The sequence below is a fragment of the Convolutriloba macropyga genome, chromosome 7 (genome assembly GCF_964194025.1).
Source record: "Convolutriloba macropyga chromosome 7, txConMacr16.3, whole genome shotgun sequence".
NCBI lineage: Eukaryota > Metazoa > Xenacoelomorpha > Acoela > Convolutidae > Convolutriloba > Convolutriloba macropyga.
Window position 1 is genome coordinate 73,346,776 of NC_134474.1, and position 23,378 is coordinate 73,370,153.

The 23,378-nt window shown below is 33.2% G+C and overlaps 4 protein-coding genes across 7 annotated transcripts in view; 2 read left to right on the forward strand and 2 right to left on the reverse strand.

Annotated features, from left to right (window-relative positions):
* The window catches only part of LOC142342525 (uncharacterized), a 50,892-nt gene extending 46,273 nt beyond the window's left edge, over positions 1-4,619 (reverse strand). For both annotated transcript variants that reach the window (XM_075393872.1, XM_075393873.1), the window contains exon 1: positions 4,136-4,619. In XM_075393872.1, coding sequence (XP_075249987.1) covers positions 4,136-4,385 — 250 coding nt within the window. In that variant the 5' untranslated portion in view covers positions 4,386-4,619. The remainder of the gene's footprint in view (positions 1-4,135) is intronic.
* LOC142343317 (uncharacterized) overlaps positions 1-23,378 on the reverse strand; it is a 199,289-nt gene that overhangs the window by 104,019 nt on the left and 71,892 nt on the right. The window lies entirely within an intron of this gene.
* LOC142343318 (dCTP pyrophosphatase 1-like) overlaps positions 16,529-23,378 on the forward strand; it is a 247,818-nt gene continuing 240,968 nt past the window's right edge. The window contains exon 1 of the mRNA XM_075395147.1: positions 16,529-16,554. The gene's annotated coding sequence lies outside the window, so the exon portion shown is untranslated. The remainder of the gene's footprint in view (positions 16,555-23,378) is intronic.
* Positions 16,529-23,378, forward strand: part of LOC142343315 (DNA polymerase delta subunit 2-like) — a 209,193-nt gene continuing 202,343 nt past the window's right edge. The window contains exon 1 of the mRNA XM_075395143.1: positions 16,529-16,556. The gene's annotated coding sequence lies outside the window, so the exon portion shown is untranslated. The remainder of the gene's footprint in view (positions 16,557-23,378) is intronic.

Below are 23,378 nucleotides of genomic sequence, written 5' to 3' on the forward strand. Positions count from 1 at the left end.
AAGTGACCAATAATTCAAAAAATCCAAAAAAAAAATTTAAAAAAATTGAAATCTTTGTCATTGAAGTCATATAACCAATAGCTAGAAGATAAAACAGCTAAACAGAATATTTTTAGTCGCAGTAAAAAGCAAGTGGGTCCAGTCAATACTGAAACTCACTAACAGTTCAAGAAAAATTTAGGAATTGTTATTGTTCAAATAAAATTTTCGAAAAATGATTTTTATTTTAACAGACATTAAATTCAATAGCTTTCAACGGAAGTCAATAAAAACGCTCAAAGATGCCCCGGTGGCAGTACATTTATGTTTGTCATGCATAGGTATTCATTATGAGATCACAGTAAGTATAATGACTATTAAAACAACAAAAAAAAACAGGAGAAAACCAAAAAATCAGTAGAAAAGTGCAAGAAGAACGTGTCGAAGCCATTTAAACAATAAATTTTTGTTTAAAATTTTTATTGGTCATCCACAGAACATCGTTTTTAAGCTAATGGGAACTGTCAATATTTGGATAATGTGATAAGATTTCAAAAGTAACCAATAATACGTAAAAATCCAAAAAAAATTTTAAAAAATTGAAATTTTTTGTCATTGAAGTCATATAACCAATAGATAGGAGATAAAACCGCTAACCAGTTTAATTTTGGTTGCAGTAGGAAGGAAGAGGGTGCTCTCACCCCTGAACTGACTTACAATTCACTATAATAAGATTATGATTCTTTAATATTCAAAAAAAAATTCGAAAAATTATTTTTTAAGTCTTAACAGCCATTAGCCGCCCCCTCAATGAAATAGACATGTTCACTTAATGCTCATTATGGAAAATATTGCACTGTTAGTCAATGAATCCCTACCATAGGACTCCAAAAAAAATAGTAAAACTTCAAAAAGAAATTCAAAATTTCATTCAAAATTACGAAAACTCAGAATCGAAGCCAAAAAAAACATGAGCAATTCCTTGAAAACGACGTTTTTTGTTCATTGCGCTTCATTCGACTATAAAGGAGTTTTGTCATTAATAGAACGTCGATATAAAATGTGACTTGTCTCTAGGTGACTTAAAAAAGCAAAAAAGAGAAAAGTTTTATTAAAAAAAGGGCTCTCAATTAGAGTTCGATTTTTTTTTGATAGTGAACTTCCCTATGAGACCAGAACTAGTGTTTCTATCGCCTTGCATTCAACTTTTACGAACTCAAAATTTATTCTTTTTATAGAAATTTGAATTAATGTTTTCGTAAAAAAGATCTTAGTTTGAAGAAAATTGTACTAAAAGTGAACAATCATGCTAAAGATCCCATTGTTCACACAAAACTTCAATCCTCGATAACTCCTCGAAAAAAACGAAATTCAAAAAAATCTTTTTACTTTTGAATTCTACGCTGGACCAGCTTTTTAATGATACCACTCACATTTCTCTACGACGAATATATCGATCGGCCAAAATTCACTGAACAAAAAAAAAAACCCATTTGAGTATATAGTTCCTTCCCCCACAAGTGGGGTCGGAACAAAAAGTATTGTTGACTATCTTGATTTAATTTTTGGCTAAAATTTTGGCTCGATATTTCAAATTTAAATCTATTTCATCAAAATGTGCCGGAAAATTTCAGGGAATAAGATTCTAACTCGTAACAAGTACGCACTAAAACACTACTAACACAAAATTTGTATATTACAAAGGGAGCTAATTCTACTTCCACTTTCATTAAGGGCAGTCTGGAAAAAAAAGTTCACCGTTTTTTTGCTAATTTTACTCTATGATTATCAAAAACGCAGCATTTGTTTTCGATCCTTTAGCTAACAATTTATTATCTAGATATGTAACATTTGAAACAATTGAGTGTTCGTAATGGACAAACAGCAATAGGTTCAATTGGCTTTCCAGACAGTTCCAATCTAATAAATCTAGTATCTTTACTCGAAATATTATGGTCGTGTTGACTTTTCAAAATGTTTGATTTTTAAAAAAACAATGACTTTTTGAACTTTGCCTCTAATTTTCTCCTAATTTGATCAACTTGTTGCTTTGTGTCAGCAAAGAATGTTTTTTCTTCCTCTTCGATCTACTGAATAAAAAATTAATCCTTTTTTCCGCTTTACTCTTTAAATCATGGTTTTCTCGGTTTTGATACCACTAGATATCACTTTTTTGATTTTAAGAAATAGGCCCAGTTTTGACGTTTTTTTGTTTTGTCAAGTTATCACATATTTGACAGTTAAGATTTATTACACTTTTAACATTAAAAATAAGTCAAAATTGAACACATAAATGTTTTTATATGCTTAGGTTAAGGTTTTAACGGCTTTAACGCACCTTTCTGGAAGAGAATAATTGAATTTTTTAGATTTTTCTTTAATTTTGTTCGTTTTAATTTTTCTTTTTAGTCAAATGAAAGTTCCTAGATAAATGCAGATTGCATTGGTTTTTTTTAGTGAAATTATTGAGCGTAAATTTTGATTTGAGCAGATAGCTGACGGCTTTCATGACTATAAAAACAATTGTTTTCAAAAATAAAGAAAAATTGAAGTTGGCATTTTTGTTATTTTTTTTATTTGTTACCTAATCCCGTTAATTACAGGTCACATATTGTTGGCATATTGTACAGGTGACATTATTGTTGTCCGAAGAAGATGCAAGTGTACAAAATTTCAAGTTTTTAAATAATTCATGAATTCACTCACTTTGACACGGGTTCGCAAAAAGTACGCTAGTTCTTATTTTTGTTTAAAATTGACGTTCCTTTTTTAGACGTAGATTTTCTGAATAATCATAGGTCTCCAGCTCATCTTTTAGACGAATAAACAACCTATATATTTTTTTCATATTGTAGCTAATGACTTTCATGATTTTAAAATTGTTTTCGAAAAAAACAAATCCGTCATTTAATGTTTCCCTTTTTTTTCTTTTTTTTTGTCTACTTGTTACCTATTCTCATTAATGAGAGGTCGCATACCACTTCAGAAAAAGTTTTCGAAAAAGTCTCAATTGAACATATATTGAGGGGGGAAATATGGCCTTATTGCTTCGATAGCTTTTTCTCGCTACTTTTATTTGAATTTTTGTTTGTCTCTTTGTTGTTTTTTTTTGTAACCACATAAAAGTTTGAAAAATGACAGGTCTTAATGCCCTTATATAGATGAGTATGTGATCACAAACAAGTTGAATAATTTAATTTGCTTTTTTAATGCTTTTCATTAGTTTGAATAAAATGCTTTTTAAAAATATAAGCCAATTTGTTAACTTTGCTGTTTTTTGGTTCTTTTTTATCTAATTATTACCGAGCCTTTATATGGATTGGTTCCATATTTTTTTCGCGTGAAGTAAAAATTATTTTGTTCAGTTTCAGTGTTATATGACGTTACTTTCACCTTACGCACATTACCGAGCCTCCTTGTTGTTTATATTATTTAAATCAAAAATGTGCTCAAAGAAATTTTTAGAACAAAAATTAATTACATAGCAAAACATATTGAGTCGTATTTGAATGGATTAAAAAATGGTGCCTGTTGGTATTGACAAAAAACTTGCCCATGGCTCTATGTTAATAGCAGGAGTTTGAGAAATTTTTCGCGGATCTAAATATATTGTGCAAAAGAGGCGTAAAGCAACTGGAGTCCTCGAAATCCAAACTTTGTATTTTTGGATGTCAACACGGCTATATCTTTGATTTTAAATAGTTTTACGGGTTCATGTGTAGCAAGCTAGCACTGTGTCCCCAACAGCAATTATCACAATTAATTTTGACGGGAGCCAACTATTTCTAGACTGTATTTTGATGTGGTAATAACTATACCAGCCGGTTCTTTTCACAAACCCGAACCTAACTTTCAGATTAATTCAGTTCTGATCAGAATAAAAATAGTCAATACTGAGACTGATGCACAATCTGTTCAGGTTTTCTTTAGCTGGGATATGCAATCCTGTTGAATACTTTCGGTACATAACTCTGATTCATACTCCGATAGACTCTAATTCAGTATTTGATTCATACACTGTTAGAATCTGATCAGACGCTGTTCAGACACTGATTCAGACTCAGATTCCGATTCTGATTTAGTGTCTGATTTAGACTCGGATTCAGACTGTCACATAATAGGTAAAATTCAAATTTTTTCGAGAAGATTTCCTAACTTGGCCTCTTTTGATCTGCATAGACGTAGTCTCCCTTTCCTTCCTTCATCATATTGGGAAGGGTGTTGTAGTTAGTGGATCCTTGTGTCATGTCCATGTAGTTGTAAGTGCCTCCCATTTGAGCACCATCACTGTAATTGCTCAACTCTGACGTCATGTCTGGATGATTGGTCTTATTTTTGGTTTTATCTGCCGAATCGGAGGATTGGTCATTGCTGACTTTTTGATCTTGATCTTGATCATCAGCCATATTTTTGCGATATTTTTTTTTCGGTTTCAGAACTATTTTGGGGAAAAATGTGTTATATCAACAAGAATTTCCAGATATTTTTGAAGCAAGTGAATTTGTAGCCAATTGAAACGTAATAATCAAATAATTTAGCATAGTAGCAAGTCTTGCGACATCGTAAGCTGTAAAATTGAAGTTTGACTTACGCGTCTACTGATAAAAGTCCGAGTAGACAAGTTTATAAAAGTGGTTTCTATTAAAACAGATAGTAGTTTTTGTTTTATAGACTTCATTCATTCAATCATATCAGCCACTATGGGTAATATAATGGTCTTACAGGCCTTGAAACTTTGTTCATAATTTGACGCGTTATAGATTATCAAAAATAAAACTGTAAAGCAACCACGCAAATTCTTCTATGCTTGAAATTTTGTTCTTGTAGTACTCAAATGCTTGATTCAATCAAACTTATCTATTTATTTTAATTTGAGGCGATCATTGATAAATACCTTTTTTCTTGTATTAGTCACTCTCTACAAATATTATTATTATCATAGTATTCTTTTATGCTATTTTTGACAGTGCATCAAAATTGTTTAATACAATGCACAGCAAAGCTTTCTATATAACTAAAGCTGTAGTTTAATACCAAAAAGAGCAGACTTATTACCAATAGCAAATTGTTTTTCGCCAATTGTAGAAAAATACTTCTACGAGTGATGCATGGGATATTGTAAGTTGGTAAAAAAAATTTCAGAAAACAGTAAATTCAACAAAATTTCTAAAAAATTCTAAAAAATCAAAATTGGGCAGAAATTTCAAAAAGGTTTGCGAATTTGCTCAACTCAAAAATTAAATGCTCTTAAGATCTCTTCTAGCTGTTATTTTAGGATTATTATTGGCCTGTTTCTCTTATTTTGTTAGTATTTTTCCCATTTTTTTCTCTTGAAGTTCTCTCTTTAGGTTATTTTACTGTGCGTTTCAAGTGAAATCAATTTTAGATTTTTATAGATGTTACTTATTCGTAGAAACTTTCTGATTAATTTTGTTCCGACTCACTCTATTGGGGGGGGGGGGAGGAACTATAAACCCAGCGGATTTTTTTGTTTAGTCAGTTTTTGGCCGATCGAATTTTTGCCGCTCTATTTTTCGATCGAAAATCGACAAATAGAGGGGAAAAAAAAGTTTTTTTTTAAAAAAATTGAAATTTTGTGAAATGCCCTAGCAGCCGAAAGTAGCTACGTTTCACGTTTTTTTTATCCTATTTTTCATTTTAAGACTCTGAATTGCTTTGTGGAATGTGAAAACCAGTTTCACAAAATTTAAGTGCTTTTTGCTTTTAACGAAAATCGGCGCCCGATAGCGCAATCAGCCATCTTTGGAAGCAATCTTTGTTATGTACCGGTAGATGCTCGTATCAAAAGCCCGTCTAGTGTAAAATATAGATGTAAAAGTATTTTTTGAAGTTCGTTTTTTCAAGGAGCTATCGACGTTTAAAGTTTTGTGATCAATTGGCCAATCCCTGTTGTTTTGATTCATATTTCCCTAATTTTCGACAAATTTTCGACAAGTTGAATGAAATTTATTGAATATGTCAACCAAAATGGTAAAGGTTTAACTTTTAATGATAAAGAATGGATGCATATTTTTAACTTACTTCTGTCAACTTGTAGCTTTGGCGTAGGTTTTTTTGTTATGACCTTCAAAATTAAATAATTTCAGAAGCAAAAAGGTTTTTTGAAACTAACATTTTGTCTTTTTGATTTTGTCATCACGTTATTTATTCTCCTTTTTGAAATATCTAATCAACTGTATGCTGAATAAAACAAATATTTTCTATTGGTTATCTGTTTTGGTTATATGGTTTTTGATTCTTCATGGCTTTAATGTTTTTGATACTGTAGTTTCATAAAATTTTTTGTGAATATTTGTTGTCCGTATATAGTTCTCGTAGCCTTATGAATGTTTCCCTCTAATAAAGATTCCATTTGTCTTCCTAAAAAGTTGTATATCGATCCAATTTTGTTGTGCATTTGAAAGCTCTTGTTTTTAATGATTTTTGAAAAAAAAAATGTTTTGAAAATATCTTTGAGATTTTTGATCTTGTCAATTTTATCTTAATTCTGTTATCATATAACTAGCATCTGCAAAACTAGATTCCATCATCTTGCCAGCGACCTGAAGATTCCATAATTAAAAGCGCTTTACCAGCTAATACTTTTTGGCATTTTTATCTAAAAATTGATTTCTGAATATCTCCCCAATTTCTAGGTGTTCTTAGCGTTGAGTGAATAGGAAATGGCAAATTCACCTGTTACATATTTGCATTGAATTGCTTTTAGTCTTAACGAGTGCGATATCGTTTCTTCTTGGTTTTTTTTTAAAAATTAAATTTTTTTTTAACTTTGCCCCTTCTGAATTTTTTGTCGAGTTGTTGTAGAATCTCATTAAGGCCAGGTCCCATGACTTAAAAACACATAGAAACTTTCACAGCGCATCTATAAAGTATCCTACTTTTTCAATGGTTGCTCATCAAACTATTTTGTGTATAATTTTTGGAAATTCACAAACACAAAATTTCAAAATCTTTACCTCCGGAGCAACTTTCTTGTTTCAACTTTTTTTGCAGACATTAAAAAATTAGGGTTTTATGTACTGAACATAGCAGTTTGCGTCAATTTTAACCGTTTTCGATTCAATTGAAAGAATCTGAAAATTGCTTCCAAGCGTCCCTCAGCTCAATCAATACAAACATATGCACCGTCTAATAACCAAGAGGTAAAACTAGTGGTTATCAAGCCATTAGTTTATAATACAATCATCCACTTTCGAATAAACATTCTGTTGACTGATATTTTGCTCTAACTTTATCTTAGCACAAGGAGAAACAGCGTGAAGAAGCAAAAACCTTTGGCAAAATGATCAAAGAAACTAAACATGACTTTTCGGGACATTCCAAGTTGCAACAAAACAAATTCACGAAGGAATCGGACACAAAGTAAAAAACAGGCAACAAAAATCAAAGTTATCAGAACTTGTCAAAAAACTTTGCAACATTCCGCCTCACTAACTTTTTTAAATGAAAAGAGCCTACATTTGTTTGCTGAACATAAGAATTTTTTAAACTCTTCTATCGCTTTCTCCTTGGATAGACATTGAAAAAAAATGTGGATGAGCGGGGTCCAAACGTTATGGGAGTTGAGAATTTCAAAAATTTAGTTTCGTGGATGACGAGGAGCACATAGAAACTTTAACAGCGCAACTATAAATCATCCTTTCTTTTCAATGGCTCTTCAGCATACTATTTTATGTATAATTTTTGGATAAATTCACAAAACCTTTTTTTAGAAATTTTTTCCTCTGGAGCAATTTTCTTCTTTCAACTTTTTTGCAGACACTAAAAAGTTATGGTTATGTGTATTGAACATAGCAATTTGCGTAAATTTTAACCGTTTTGGTTTCAAAAAAATCTGAAAATTATTTCAAAGTGTCCCTCAGCTCTTTCATTAGAAAAAATTCACCATCTGATAGCCAAGAGGTAAATATAGTGGTTATTATGCCATTAGTATATAATGCAATCATCAACTTTCGTATAAACATTCTGTTGACTGATACTTTGCTCTAACTTTATCATAGCACAAGAAGAAACAGCGTGAAGAAGCAAAAATCTGTGGCAAGCTAATCTAAGAAATTAAACATGACTTTGCGAGACATCCCAAGTCACAAAAAACTAATTCATGAAGAAATCCGACACAAAGTATGAAAAAACAGGCAAAAAGTATCGAAATTTATCAAAACTTGTCGAAAAAAATTGGAACATTCTGCTTCATTAATTTTCTAAATAAAACAAACTATATTGAGTATAATTAAAAAAGTTTAAGCGGATGCAAGGCTGTTATGTATACAGTATAAACGAGGTGCCGCATTATCTTTGCAAACTGTTTCAAATTGTGCGAGCGATATCAAAAAAACAAGTTTAGAAAAATTATGTAAAAACCAATTAACAATTAACTTGGTTATCATGTTTTTAGCATCAACACAATAGATTAGCAGTTTAATTAATCTAGGATCCGCAGTCCGTTTCTTTTCACAATGAGAAGTAGGCTTCTTTTACAATAGGCTTTTGTTCTCCCCATTTAGGCGAGGTAAAAACGAAAATTTGTGGTTGGAGGCATTAGTATAGCTAGAGGCCTTTCTTCTGGATACATGCTGTTGTTTTTTGGTTGATGCCCTTCTCAAAATGAGCACATTTTAAGTTGCTCGCGCAAACACCATCGTCAATTTGAGTTTCGTTTGATGCACCACTCATTGGGTGACAAAAACATCAGAGCCCTAACAATTGGCGTTAAAATTTGTTGTCCCTACTGATTGGATTGATTGGATGACATATAAAAATATTTGACGTCTTTTATCCAATAACTGGAACGTCGAAATTTTTTTCGAGGTATAAAATATCCATGTTCATAGCGAAATGATTTCCATATAAATCTAGTTCCTCTTATGCACAGATTTGAGGCCCTTAAGATTGCAACATTCGATCTCAGTTTGGCCCAATTCATGATGATGCTGTATGGTTTGTCCAATTTAGAAGCGAGTCTGTCCGTCAGTCTTCTGAGAAAACTTTGCTCTCTCTGGCCATCATACCGTGAACACTGAAAGTTGACGGAGTAAAAGCGATATTTTTCTCCTGCCAAGCCTTGGAGTATTTTTTGTCAGTGTCGTTGACAAGAATATCAAACGAGGCAGTATTTTGCGGGCTTCTGACACCTCTAATGAGAAGGTCGGCTCTTAACGCTTTCTGATTCTCCGAATGTTTACGATCTATTGGCTCTTTTTGAGTGTAACTCCATGCAGGGCATGATAAGTCTCCCAACAAATCTCAAATTTCATTATGCCTTTGCGTAATCAAGCCTACGTTTTTGCAAATGAGGGCATGCTGAACATGGAAATGTTGACCAGAGCCGTCACAATCTACAGGGATGTTTGTTAGGGTTAAACGTATCTCAGCGCCCTGAAATCCCGGAATTCGTTCCTCGATAAAACAAAATTCTCTCTCTCTCTCTCTCTCTCTCTCTCTCTCTGGCAATTTTGTTGTGAACCAACAAGAGTTTCCCATTTTAAAATTACGCTCCATTTTCGTCCTCTCTGATATGCATGCCTGTTCTAACAAACTCTCATATGTATTACTCTGCTGGGACTCACTTTCAAGCTGAAAATTTTTTTTGCTGCTGCCAGCGTGTGATTTGTGTGCGTCGGCGTCCAATGCTGTTTCATTCGAAATAGAATCCGAAATCAGGAAAGATGTTTTCTTGGACATTTCAGATTGCTCACTAGCAGAGATTTCAAAATCGTACAGATCTTATCCAAATTTGCTCAGTTTTGGTTCGCTCGGAAAACCATTACCGCAATTTGTCTGATTATGCACAAATGCTATCTGTTCTCGTTGACCGTATAATGTCAATTAAAAAAACTATATCCCAGAAACTACCTTGTTAAGCTGTAGGTCATTTTATCAGTCTATTAAAAATTTCTAAGACTTTTGAAAATTATTTTTTACTATGAGGTCTGCATATAATATGCTCCAAATTGATAACAAAGACGCAAATTTTTCCAGCTGAATTGGAGATTAGGTTTTCAAAATATTTCAAGATCATTTGTTGCTGAGGTGAAGACAACACTTCACGCGGTCAACGACCATTAGGGACCCAAAAAATTCGTATTACACCGTCATAATGATCCAGCAAGTTATTGCTAAACATAATTTTGTCCAATAAACAATAGCGTAATAGTTTTCTCGGCAGTTGTTTAATGAGAAACAAATCATTTCTTTGTTGCGAAAGTGCAATATAGCTATATCGGATTAGGGGTAACTATTCTGTATCATTGTTGGATTGAAAAATTCAATTTTAAAATCTAACAAAAAATCTAAAAACTGACAAAAAACTTATAAAGGACTGACAAAACTAAAACAATAGCTACAAGCCTTTGCTTGGTTCTGAAAACTTCTTCAACTGTCCTTGAGATTGAAAATATGAATCTTACGCTAACTTCAGGTCAAAAAGTATCAAAATTTATAGCATCTTTGATCATCAGCGGAAACATTTTTTTTTTGGTATTCAAGCCGACATATGTCAACATAGGACGTTAAAAAGAATTCTGATTGAAATATTTTTTATCAAATTGTCTTGACAGGTTGTTAAATTTGAGGATAGGGCCTTAACGTTGAAAATGTGATTTACATAACTGTTCAGAGGGGCAAAAACTTGTTACAGTCTTTATGAATTGTCGAGTAGCCAAAATTTTTAAATATTACCGGCAAACACTTTTTTCGAGACTAATTGCTCCTTTTCGGCGCCGTTTTTGTTTTGTTTCCAAAATGCTGCAACAAAACTTCAAAAGCACAGAAATAGATGAAACAATTTGTCCAAGATGTTTTCAACCAAGAAATGTGCTTTTGACAACGAGTAGCAACTTATAAATGTTGAACAACAAACAATATTGTTCAACTTGTAATGTCATTTTACATTTTGGAAATTTTGGGAATAAGCGTATAAAACGTATTTGGTGTTAAAGAACCCTTAATAGAGATGCTCAAAAAGAACTACCTAAAGATGCTAAATATAAAATTAACTGATAATACAAGCGTGTTCAACTTAGACTTGTCATTGCTTGGGGAATGAGACAAAAACCAGAAAACAAGAACAAGCACATTGAATTGACCTTGATGTTTCTACGTCTATAAAACGAAACTACGCAGGCCGTTTTACGCATTAGCTTATCGAAACTGAATCTTTTCTTGTCCTTTATTGATCAAAACAATTAAATTGAACTTCTATTTTTCTTTATTATTATTGACTGGACTATGGAATCAACCAACGCAGAGGATGTGGCCAATGGTATCGTGAGTAAAAACAACACACAAACATCACAAATACAAGAGTTACAAAAGGAAGTATCTAAGCTTCGTAAAACTATTGTTGAACAAGACCAAAAAATTGAAATGCTAACAAAAAACCAGAAAAACATGAACGCGGGCACTGATTCCATTTGATACTACTAATCTGTGGAAAGTTTTTGTTTTTTTATCTTGCTTTTGTTTTGCGTTTTTTTTCTTCATTTAATTTTTAAAATCATTAACACTTTTTACATTAAACTGTGTCTGGCGGCCTGCGTAGCTAGTTAGTTCATTAATTAAGTTAAAACTTCAAGTCTTATCGACAAACATGTCAAACTGTTTCCAAATCACGCTTCAAAACATTCGTTCACTAACCAAAAACTTTGATGATCTACAAGTGTTACTAGAAAGTCTAAGCGAGAAACCGTCGGCAATCTGTCTGACGGAAACTTGGCTCAAGGAATATCATCACACAAAATCAATGTTTCTAGAGGGTTATAGACCTCTCTTTAATATCAACAGAAAAAAGAGGAGGAGGTGTTGCAATTTTTATTAAAACATCTCTACAAGCAAAAGTTGTTAACTCGTATAATTTAAACGGCCTTCAGGCACTCACTATGAGAGTTACCGGAACCGGCGAGACTGCCATCTATGTAACTTGCATGTATATGCCTCCAAATTCAGTTAACACGGAAACCCTTTCAAAAATTGAAAGTTATATTGACAGTTTGTTAATAGAACCACAATCTTATAATATCGTCTGTGGTGACTTTAATATCAATTTTTTAAAGAACAATCAGAAACGAGAGACGTTGAACGAAATTATGAAAGGATGTTGTATGAAAATAATTGATGAAAATTTAATTACGCGAGAAACCACATGCTCAAAAGCAAACTTAGACATCTTTTTTTTGCAATTTTACAGCAGAGTTAAAAGTTAAAAAAACATGTATATCTGATCATTATTCTGTATTTCTTGGTTTTTTGAGACAGGAACACAGATGGAAAACAAACTTGAATACATCACTTCAAGAAACTGGCAAAAACTTGAAGATATCTCCCTAATTGAAAAAATAAATTTTGTTTTGTGTCATGAAATATCAAAACTTGAAAACTGTGAGAAATACAAGACAATTGATAACATATTTGAAGAGCTCCAAATTTTACTGAAATCATTTTTGGACAGATATCTTCCCAAGCAGGTTGTAAAAATTAAAAACCATCACAGCTGGGTTGATAACCAATTGAAAAGAGAAACTGCAAAAAAGAATAGGATGTTCAGAGAAAGTATGAAATCAAAAACAACAGAGGCAAAAGAAAAGTACCAAGAACAACCTAAAAAAGTTAAACATATGGTGAAAGTAAAAATGAAACAATTTTATCATAAAATAATAGAAAAGCATGCAGCAAAATCAAACAGAAAGTTGTTTCAATTAATAAGAAATCTTAGCGGAAATGAGCGAGAAAAAGTAAAAAATCTCAACCAAAAGGAAGTAAACGATTTCAATCACTTCTTTGCAACAATTGGTGAAAAATTGAACAACAAGTTTAGACAAAGTGAGTGTTCATTAAAAAATCAACAAATTCAATCTATGTTTTTGTTACCAACGAGCAAAAAAGAAGTGCTTAGAGTTATCCAGGTTTCTAAGTCAAAATACAGCGAAAACTGTATGGATCTTAACTATATCTTTATAAAATCTGTAGCAGTTTCAATCGCGCGCTACCTATCCAAACTGATTAACACATGTTTTCAGGAAGGCATTTTTCCGGACAAAATTATTCTAAATTGTATTTCCAACTATTTTGAAGACTTTGAAATTTTAAACAGCAAACAATTCGGTTTTAGGGAAAAAAGAGGAACTGTTAACGCAGTTAGCAGCTTGGTTGAGTTGATACGATCATCAAAACATTCTTATACGGAGCAAACTTATTGCACATTTTTAGATTTACGTAAAGCTTTCGACACTATTGACAGAAAAATTCTGCTTCAAAAGTGTAAAATGTATGGATTAAGGGGTCCTGTATATACTGTTTTGGAATCTTATTTGAAAAACAGGAAACAATTTGTACAGTCTGGACAAAGGAAGTCGCAAATGACAGAAGTTAAATACGGGGTACCACAAGGGTCTATATTAGGCCCACTTCTTTTCATTGTTTACATAAATGATTTGAAAACCAACAGCCCATGCTCAAACTTCATTTTCTATGCTGATGATACTGCAGTTTACACAAAATCAAATAAAGCAAATGCTTGTCGGGAACATCAACAGATCTTATCTCAAACAGAAAACTGGCTTAAAATGAACAAGCTTACACTGAACACGGATAAAAGTAAAACTAAAACCTTTAAGACTAAGCATGACAGAAGTGATGTCTTTTCAATGAACGGCAAGGCAAGCGCCTTGAAAATATAAATTCTTTAAGTTACTTGGGCATAACGATTGACAAAAAATTATGTTTTAGAGAACACTCGAATCGCGTAGAAAATAAATTGGTACAATTTTGCGGACTTTTTTATAAATTGAGAAAAATTTCAAATCGCAGCCAATTGATCAAGATCTTCAACACTTATGTTAAAACAGTGGTTCAATACGGGATTCTAGTCTATGGTACTGCCAGTAGAGCTACGATGCAGAAAAATGATGCGAAAATTAATAGAATACTGAGAGTAATCTTTTTTGTTCAAAAGTTTGACTCGGTTTCTCTCATCAGAGAGAAATACAAAGTTTTTTCGGCCCAGGAGCTTCATCTGTACGAAGTTTTCAAACTGATGACAAAATGCATAAGACGTGAAAGTTGCATCATGGACATAAATCACTTCATTACACAAAATGAACTGTCAAAACTGTGCTCATGCGAAAAACGTGTTAAAGCTCTCCCCCTTAATTCATCTTTTTCCGAAAACAGTCTGTCAAATAAAATTCGAAAACTCTTAAACGTTTTTCTCAAACTGGATTCTAATTTTGTAACAAAAGTGGAAAATTTGAGCGGCGCACGGTTAAATAATTTTGCTCACGAAAAGCTAGAAAACTATTTTTTACTGAATGAACAACTCACTAGGTTAATTTATGGCTTAAATTAGAAAATTTATTCATCAAAAAGTATGACCAAATTGAAATCATTTTAACACTATCCTTCCTTGTTTTTTTATCGCTATCACTTTATTTTGATTTCCACTGAATAACTTCGAAATAAATAACATGAAATTTCTCTTCCGACTATGAGACGCCTGAAAACGGACCTTATGGTCTAATGGCGATCTTTCTGGTGCTCTATTTTTTGTATTGATCAACTGTGTAAGTGCTCTATTTATTCTGCTGTAAAGACACCAGTAAACAATTTATTATTATTATTATTATTATTAACAAGCAAAGAACTTTCTTGCATGATTTTGTTTGATTGGCTGTAGATCAGATTTACTTAACAAATTGGCGGCAATAAAAAAGGATATTTCTTGGTATCATTTTTTTTTGCTGAAAATATAAGTTTATTTAAATCTAAGCCACTTCAGAACTCAGAAACAGACGCATTACCACATCAGTACGTATCTAATGTACATGTCGCTCTCAAGTGCATTAGTTAACAGCGCTTGTGTTCTTGAAAAAAACAAGGCTCAAAAATTAAATGAACAGAAAAAATATGAATAATATGAAAAAGGACGATAAAAAATAGTTGATTGACAGGAAATGATAGTTTTTCAAAAATTCGCTAATAAATCGGCAGATGAAATTGAAACAGAGCTCAAAAATTGAAGAACACAGAACATCAATGACCGCAAAAGTCTTGGTGTAAATTCAAAAACTGATTAGAAAGAATTGCGATGAAAAATTGCGTATCCCAGAAACTACCTTGTTAAGCTGTAGGTCTTTTTGTCAGTCTGTTAAAAAAACTTCGAAGATTTTCAAAAAAATATTTTTACTATGAGGTCTGCAATTTACATGCTCCAAATTGATAATAAAGAGGCTAATTTGAGACCTGGTTTTCAAAATATTTGAAGATCATTTGTTGCTGAGGTAAAAAACAACACTTCACGCGGTCAACGACCTCTAGGGACACAAAAAAATTCATATTACGCCGTCAAAAAGATCCAGTAAATTATTGCTGAACATATTTTTGTTCTATGCCACTTTAGAACTCTCATCCACTTTATTTAATTCTAAGCCACTTTAGAACTCATAAACAGATGCATCAACACATCAGTACTTATCTATCGTATATGTCGCTCTCAAGTGAATTAAATAACAGCACTTGTGTTCTTGAAAAAACAAGGCTCAAAGATTAAATGAACAAAAATATGAAAAAATAATGAAAAAGGACGATGAAAATTAGTTGATTGACGGTGAATGATAGCTTTTGAAAGATTCGCTACCCAAAAAATGAAGAACACGGAACATCAATGACCGCAAAAGTCTTGGTGTAAATTAAAAAACTGATTAGAAAGAATTGCGGTGAAAAGTTGCGTAAGAATTGTAAAAAGTTTTCAGAAATTTTCGTGCACATTTTCGCCGTTAAATTCCATATTTTTTGTGTTGTTTGGTATTTTTTCCCTGATTATAGAAGCAAAAAATTATAACAGTTTCAAATATGTAAGAAAACCAATTAGGAGGTTTCGGTAAAATGTTTATAGAGTAGCACAACAATAATTACTGACTTTTTTGCATTTGAACTCTCATTGTTACATATACCTTTTTCTTCTAATCCTTTTAATTTTGTTCTTATTGTTGTTTCATTGCAATTCTTTTCGTGGTTCATCTTGCGTTTGTGTATGTGCGTGTGTGTGTTGGCGTTTGCGTGGGGGCAGCGAAGGGGCGCGTGTGTGTTTGTGTTTTTGCGCGTTTAATTAAGCGAACCTAACTTCGGTTCTTTTGAGGCATGGTCGAGGCCTATTTCAAAAGAGCAAAGGAAGAAAATTTTCGGTTGAATATGGATTATGGACCAAAAGTTAAAATATAACGAAGCTCGACGAGCAAAAATTGAAGATAAGAACAAGGAAAAAACAATGAGGAAAAAGAAAAAACAACAATGAGTGTAAAAATGCTGATCCAAACACAAAATCCAGGTAATAAAAGCGGCTTTAAAAAAAAGTGTCGGAGACTTTTCTACGCGAGAATTGCGGAATAGTTAGGTCATTAAAGCGCCCGGAATCTTTTCATTGATTTCAATTTTTTGAGTTTTGCGCTATTTGTTTTTATTTTGAATCCCAGAAAAAAAAGTTTAAGACAATGACGATGTTTTAAAGCTTATACAGTTTAGTTTTGTTATCAATTAGCCTAATTGTTGTGATAAACTTATTAAATAGACAGACAAATGAACGGCTAGAAAGCAGTTGGCTCGCACAGCACGCTATCGCTATTGATTTAAACTGAATTTCGCTTGACAAAAGATGAACTACGAAACGCTTCAAAATTCTCTTGGCGATGATTTTTCCCCTGTTACAACACTACTTCAGCATATTTGCAAAGATCTTAATGACAAAAATACCCAAATAGAATACCTACAAAGTGAAGTAAAATACTTAAAACAAAAAGTTAATGAGATCGAACGTTACTAATCCAAAGACTGTATTATTTTTCGGAATTTACCCCTTATATCCAACACAAATGTTACTGATGACGTGATCTACTTTATCAACAATGCACTGGGAGTATCAATGGGCCCTCGGGATCTGGTTGCAAGTCACGAGCTGGGAGCTGCCAGGAATCCTCGACGACCACCGCCCATTTTTGCTAAGTTCAATAATTTTGATTTAAAAAATCGAATTTGGGGCCGAAAAAAATTATTAAGAAAATTCCGAAACCCTGATAACCATGAATCTGTATATATGGATGAACGCTTAACCAAAGTTGACAAAGAACTTCTTATGTATGCGAGTGATCTAGGATTTCGAGTTTCTACGAACAACTCAAAACCACAGGTTATAATTAAAACAGATGAAAATAACATCGATTTTCACACTATTGTGAGTAAAAAAGATATTGATGAATTATCAGCAAAAGTTATCCTGCTTCAGAAGTCCAGAAGTGATCAAACAAGTGGAAAATTGGGGACTGAAAGCACCATATCAAATAAAACAGTGGGGACAACATCAAATGTTAATGATGTTCAGTGCTTAACTTTCAGTAACAATCAGGTTACACGCTTCAGGCCGTCCAAACGTGGCTTACCTAAACTCAGTCCCGAGACAGATTGCTCTCTCATAGATCAACTTGAAGGAATGATAAACGACGATCAAAAAATGGTGGACTTCATTAAAGGCCGACTGAGTAACTCTCCACACCGGAAAATTCCATGCGAATCTTCAAATTTAACAGCGGATCAGTTTGATCGAGCTGCGTTGCTGGGCTAGCTTTCAATGAAACTGTACTAACTTAACGCTTCCTGTTATGATTAAAGAACATCAATTGGGAGACAACGAAAAGCAATCAATACTTTTTTTAAACATACGATCTCTGCGTAACCATCATGACCAACTCTGCTGTCTAATCGAAAAAATCAAAACCAAACCAATTGCAATAGGATTTTGCGAAACTTGGTTAACAGACAATGATCCTATTGATTCTAATAAAATTGACGGATATTTACCACTTATCACAGAAAATAGAGAAACTAAAAAAGGAGGTGGTCTGGCGTTTTCTATACGCAATGATTTTACAGGCGAACAGTTCACCGTTAAAAAAGAGAAAAAAAACTTGAAAACTTTTTGATTAAACGTACGAATACCTAAATTAACATTGAATTAATCTTTCACATCATGTATAGACGACCATCAACGAAAAACTCCGATTTCTTGGTTTTATTTGATGAACTACTTGAACAACTGGAAGTTGGAAATAAAAATATGATTCTACGCGGCGATTTTAAAACAAATATTAGCGGAAACAATAATCAAGTGAAAAACTATAAAAACTTGCTGGAAAATTTTGGTCTTCAAGTTAACAATTTAGAACCAACTCGTGTGACAACCACTACAAGTACCTGCATTGATCATATGATTAGCAATTCTCAATATGAAAATAAAACAATTGGAAGCAACATAAGTGATCATTTTCCAATATTAACTCTCTTAGATGAAAAAGTTTGTCCATCTGCCATGGATGCACAAAATAAGAAAATTACAACATGGGTTCGAAATTATACCTTTTTAAAAAATTATTTCGTTTCAATAAGATATCTGTTTTTTCTCAATCACATGTTACAAAAAATTGAATTTCACTGGTGAATTGATAAGAAAATACAAACAATAACAGAAAGTTTCCATGTAGCTTTGGATAGATTTGCGCCATACAAAAAGATCAATTTTTCGAAAAAATCTTGGATTAATAAAGAATGTCAAAATCAAAGACAGAAAAAAACCAACTCCTCAAACAATGGATCGAACGCCCATCTACGGAGAATCAGGATAAATATTAAACACAGAGAAACTTCTGTGATAGGACAATCAGAAATGCAAAAATTGCTTTCTGTGATCAAAAAACAACCAATAGAGGAAATTCCGAAACATTTTTCTCGATACTGAGAAATCTTTGGTCAAAAACCAGGCAAAACACATACTGTAAACTTACAACGGATGATTTCAATGATTTTTTCTCAATACTAGGTGAAAAACTGGCGAAAAATTTTGGAAAAAATTTACAAATCAAGTCTAATAGATTTGAAAAAAACATTTGTTTTTAACCCCATGACGATTTAAGAAACTTCAACTGCAATTAAAAATTTGAAGAACAGCAAAAGCGTTGGTCATGATGGGATAAATAATATAACACTGAAACAAGCACTATCTGTAATAAGTCAACCACTTACGGAAGTTTTCAATCAATGCTACTTTGAAGAACACTATCCAGAGGCTCTTAAAGTTGCACGTGTAATTCCAATTCATAAAAACGGCTCAGTTCATGATCTGGGAAATTATAGACCTATCAGTTTACTACCCTCTATAGACAAGGTTTTTGAAAAAATTTTATTCAACCGAATAATGTCTTTTCTGCGCAAAAACAAAATACTTAGTGGAAAACAATACGGATTTCGGCCAAAACATTCATGTGTTCTTGCCTTGATAGATTTTACTGAAAAATTGCGCAAAAACATGGATAATAAACTAACAAGTCAGGCCTGTTTTATTGATCTAAGCAAAGCCTTTGATACTTTTAAGCATGAAAGGCTGATATCTAAACTAGAGTTTTGCGGTTTTCGAGGAAAATTTCTGAATCTTATCAAAAACTATTTAGCAAACAGATATCAGTTCGTTGAACTTGATAGGTGTTGGTCAGAGAAAAAGATGATAAATTATGTTCCACAGGGATCCGTTTTGGGACCGCTTTTGTGTCCTATCTACATAAATGATTTGCCCGAAAATATCGGTGACGCTGACTCAGTCCTCTCTGCAGACGATACTACAATTTTTAGTAGCAAAAAAGATGAATTTCTAGACTCGCTCAAACGAAGTGAAAAATGCTTTCGCGAAAATGCATTAAGCATTAATCTAGAAAAATGCAATTTGCTTTCATTTGGCAACAATCAACTCTCTACAATTACCTATGCGTCACAAAAAATTGAAAACATCTTAGAAACAAAATACTTGGGTATTATTAATGATAAAAATCTTACCTTTAAAAGTCACATAGAGAAAATCGCTAACAAGTTGCGAAAATTCAATGGCATACTATACCAAACCAGAGACTATTTCAGCAAAAGGCAGCTTTTGATGTTTTATGATGCATACGCTAAACAATTATCGAATACGGAAATTTGATTTATGGCAGTGCCTCGAAAAGTGACTTAGAAGCAATACACATTATACAAAAACGGATTATAAGAACAATTCTATGGAAAAAATTTTTGTGATTGGACACAAGAGGAAGTTATCAAATACAAAATTTATTCCGTCTACAAGCTCTATACAGCACATCTTTTTAAGGAAGTTTTTAACCGGATTAGGGATAACTCACCTATGAAACTCTTAGATTTGGATGAAATGCATGGTGTTAAAACAACGAGACGAACAGCTGCCAATATTTTACCAACAATTAGTTTTAAAACTAAAAAAATGGAAAAATCACTCACGCGTAAACTTACGATAGGTTACGACTTTTTAATGAGTAATAAGTTAATTCCCCCAAACGTCAAAAAAAATAACGCAACCCCAATTTAAAAGTTTTTTCAAGAACTTCACAGATAACTATATCTTAGATAATAGAACTATTTTTGATTTGCTTTACTAAGATGTCACCCAAAATCATTTTAGATTTTCTGGGATCTCCGCTTGATGAGTGGAACAACTCTTCGGTGATCCTTCCAGTTGTTAAATCTGAAGTTAATGTAAATTTATAATTTACTGTTACTTTTATACAACAGCTGGTAAATAAATAAATAAATAAATAAATAAATTGTCAATAGAGCAGCACATCAAGAACTTGAACTTGTCATGGTTGTATAGATTTACTTGGGTTTCCCCTTTGATTTACTGTCATTTTGTTGATGTGCCTATATTACTTCTACTTGTTTGTTTTTTCCTTCTCTCCTTTGTCTTCTCTGATTTTGTCGACCGATTTGATAACTTGAGAGGTATCAACTTTCCGCTCATCATAGTATGAAATCAGTTGATTATTATTTTGATGAATTTCGTTTTCAATTTTGCAAATCAGTTCGTGACGTCCGTCACCTTGGCAATTTTTGTCATCCCCAAATTCGTACAACGTTAAATTCTCAGAAGTATGCGGTCCTTTTATTTTCTTCGAATCCTTCCGGGGCATGATCCAAAAATTCTGATTGCCGGCGCATTCCCACACTATTTTTGGCTTTGGCTCTCCCATAACTCGGCCGCAGAAAATGTCACCTATCAACTCGCCCCGATCAATACTTTGGACGGTATCTTGGTTTACAGCGCCAATTTTGGCCCGTTGCTCGACTACCAGGTGCCCAACCCATTTACTTTCCGCAGAGTAACTGGCCATTTTAGAGAATGTAAAATCGATCTCAATATAACACGTGCTTTTGGGTGTCAACTTTGTGAAAATAACATCTAGTCTGTAACTGTACGAATCGCTCACTTCCCGATTTTTCTCCGATCGAACAATTTTGAAATAGTCATCCACTAGACTGATTTCATCTTCGCTCTCAAGGAAATGCGAGTATCCTACACTTATGATATTGGGTAAGGGCCCTAGGACTGGGATACCCACACCTGGCTCATAGTTTTCCTTTTCAGCAGGGTTAGTTTCCCATTTCCATACTTTCAGTCCTATATTATTAATCTCCTTGTTACCTTCACATAGTTCAATAGGAAAACTAATTGTGAACGAGTTATCTTCGCCTTCTCTGTATTCTGTGTAAATCGTTGAGGGTGGCTTGTCGTGGGTGAAGCCAATAGAGCAGGTGTCTTTGGGATCTATGTCGGCAAGAACCCCTGTCCTCGTGAACGAATTGGTTAGCAGAATTGGAAAAATGAGGGAAAAGGGCAGGAAGCATTTTATGCTGCTCAACAGGTGATGTGCGAAATTTCTCCTGCTCATGTTATTACTATCGTGTTCGATCAGAAATGATTCAATTTAAACAATTTTCTCAATTGTAAAACAACTTTCTGAAGATACTAACTAATCTGATAACAACATTACTTTGTAGTGCTGCGATTTGTTTGCGAGTACAGACAAACGCAAATACAAGTATATTTATTTTAAAACAGAGAACCTCGCAACTTCAATCAATGAAAGATAGAATTCAATTTGCAAATGTCTGAGCGAATTTAAGATAAGAGACTTTCAATGTCTAAATACACAACAAAAGTCTAGCATTTTAGGTTCACAGACCTCATGATAATGTCGCCGAGTCGCGCCTACGACAACCTAAATTTCAGAATTTAAATATTTCAAAATCAAAATTACCTCCAATGTTTGGTGTTAAAAACAAGCAACGAGAGGTTTGTTTCATCAAGACATGTAGCGATATTTCACTACTTTATTGATTTAATATTCACAATATTTATTATCCAAGCACGTCATGGCTAAAAGGTCATATCGTATTCACTACTGTAATTTAGTAGGGTAAACGACTGGTAGGTAAATAGTAACTGTCTAAAAATTAATCTTTTTGGCCAACCGACCAGGTCGATAGACGCTTCGCTTACCGATCAAAGTTAACATTTAAGATCAAAAGTCATTTAAGATTTTTGAAAGTTGAAAGAATCAAACAAAATTTGTCTGACTGTCGAGATGTATATTGAATATCGGATTGCCTTAAACTGGAACAGGGGATTTCCATAGTTAAATTAATAAACTGGAGCGAAGATGCAGAACCGGCTTTGAAAAGCAAATCTAGTGTTTGCTCCCTGTAAGGCAATTTGAACATACTAAAAAAGCCTCTGAGAGTCCAGACTTGTACAAATCTCAGATACAATTTGTTTTATTGTACAGAACAATTTGTCTTAATGTTTGATATGATCAGAACAATGATGAGAATCCGCGAAACCTTCCAAATGAGCGTTGTCCAGTTGGTCACTGGAAAAGTAAATATGAGAAAAATGAGCACACTGATACCGCTACCAATTTTTTTGCAGATGGGTTATCTCTTCCTTGTGTCTTAATGTATGAAAAAAAAATTACACTGAGCGCCATTTATACATCACTAAATATTTGGACACAGAGGAAGAACATCCAACGTTAGCAATTCGACAATGATCAGTACTGAAACAGCTAGAAGCTTTTCTGCGTTAAGGTCTGCAGAACCGTAAATATGGCTGGAAATTAATTTACAATCGAAAAGATCGAACTTTTGAGGACGAAGATCCTATCAACAATAAAGAAATTCCTTGTCAATAAATTGATCCTTTGCTCTTGGCAGTTAATTTGCAACTGTCAAAACTGCAGGTTGAAATGACAAGTGTTTTATAGTATCTTTTCTGCGAAGATCCTCTCAAAATTATTTGACAATCTAACCCGGGTCGATGTTTGGCGGTGAATTTTTGTAAGAAATGCGGTGAAATGCGGTGAAAAAAAATATTTTCACCGCGTATTTCTTACATCTTTTTGCGGTGAATGCGGTGAATCGCGGTGAATTATTTTTTTTCAACGCGTTCTCGGTGGCGGTGAATTATTCTTTTTTACCGCTTAATGCGATTAATTTTTTTT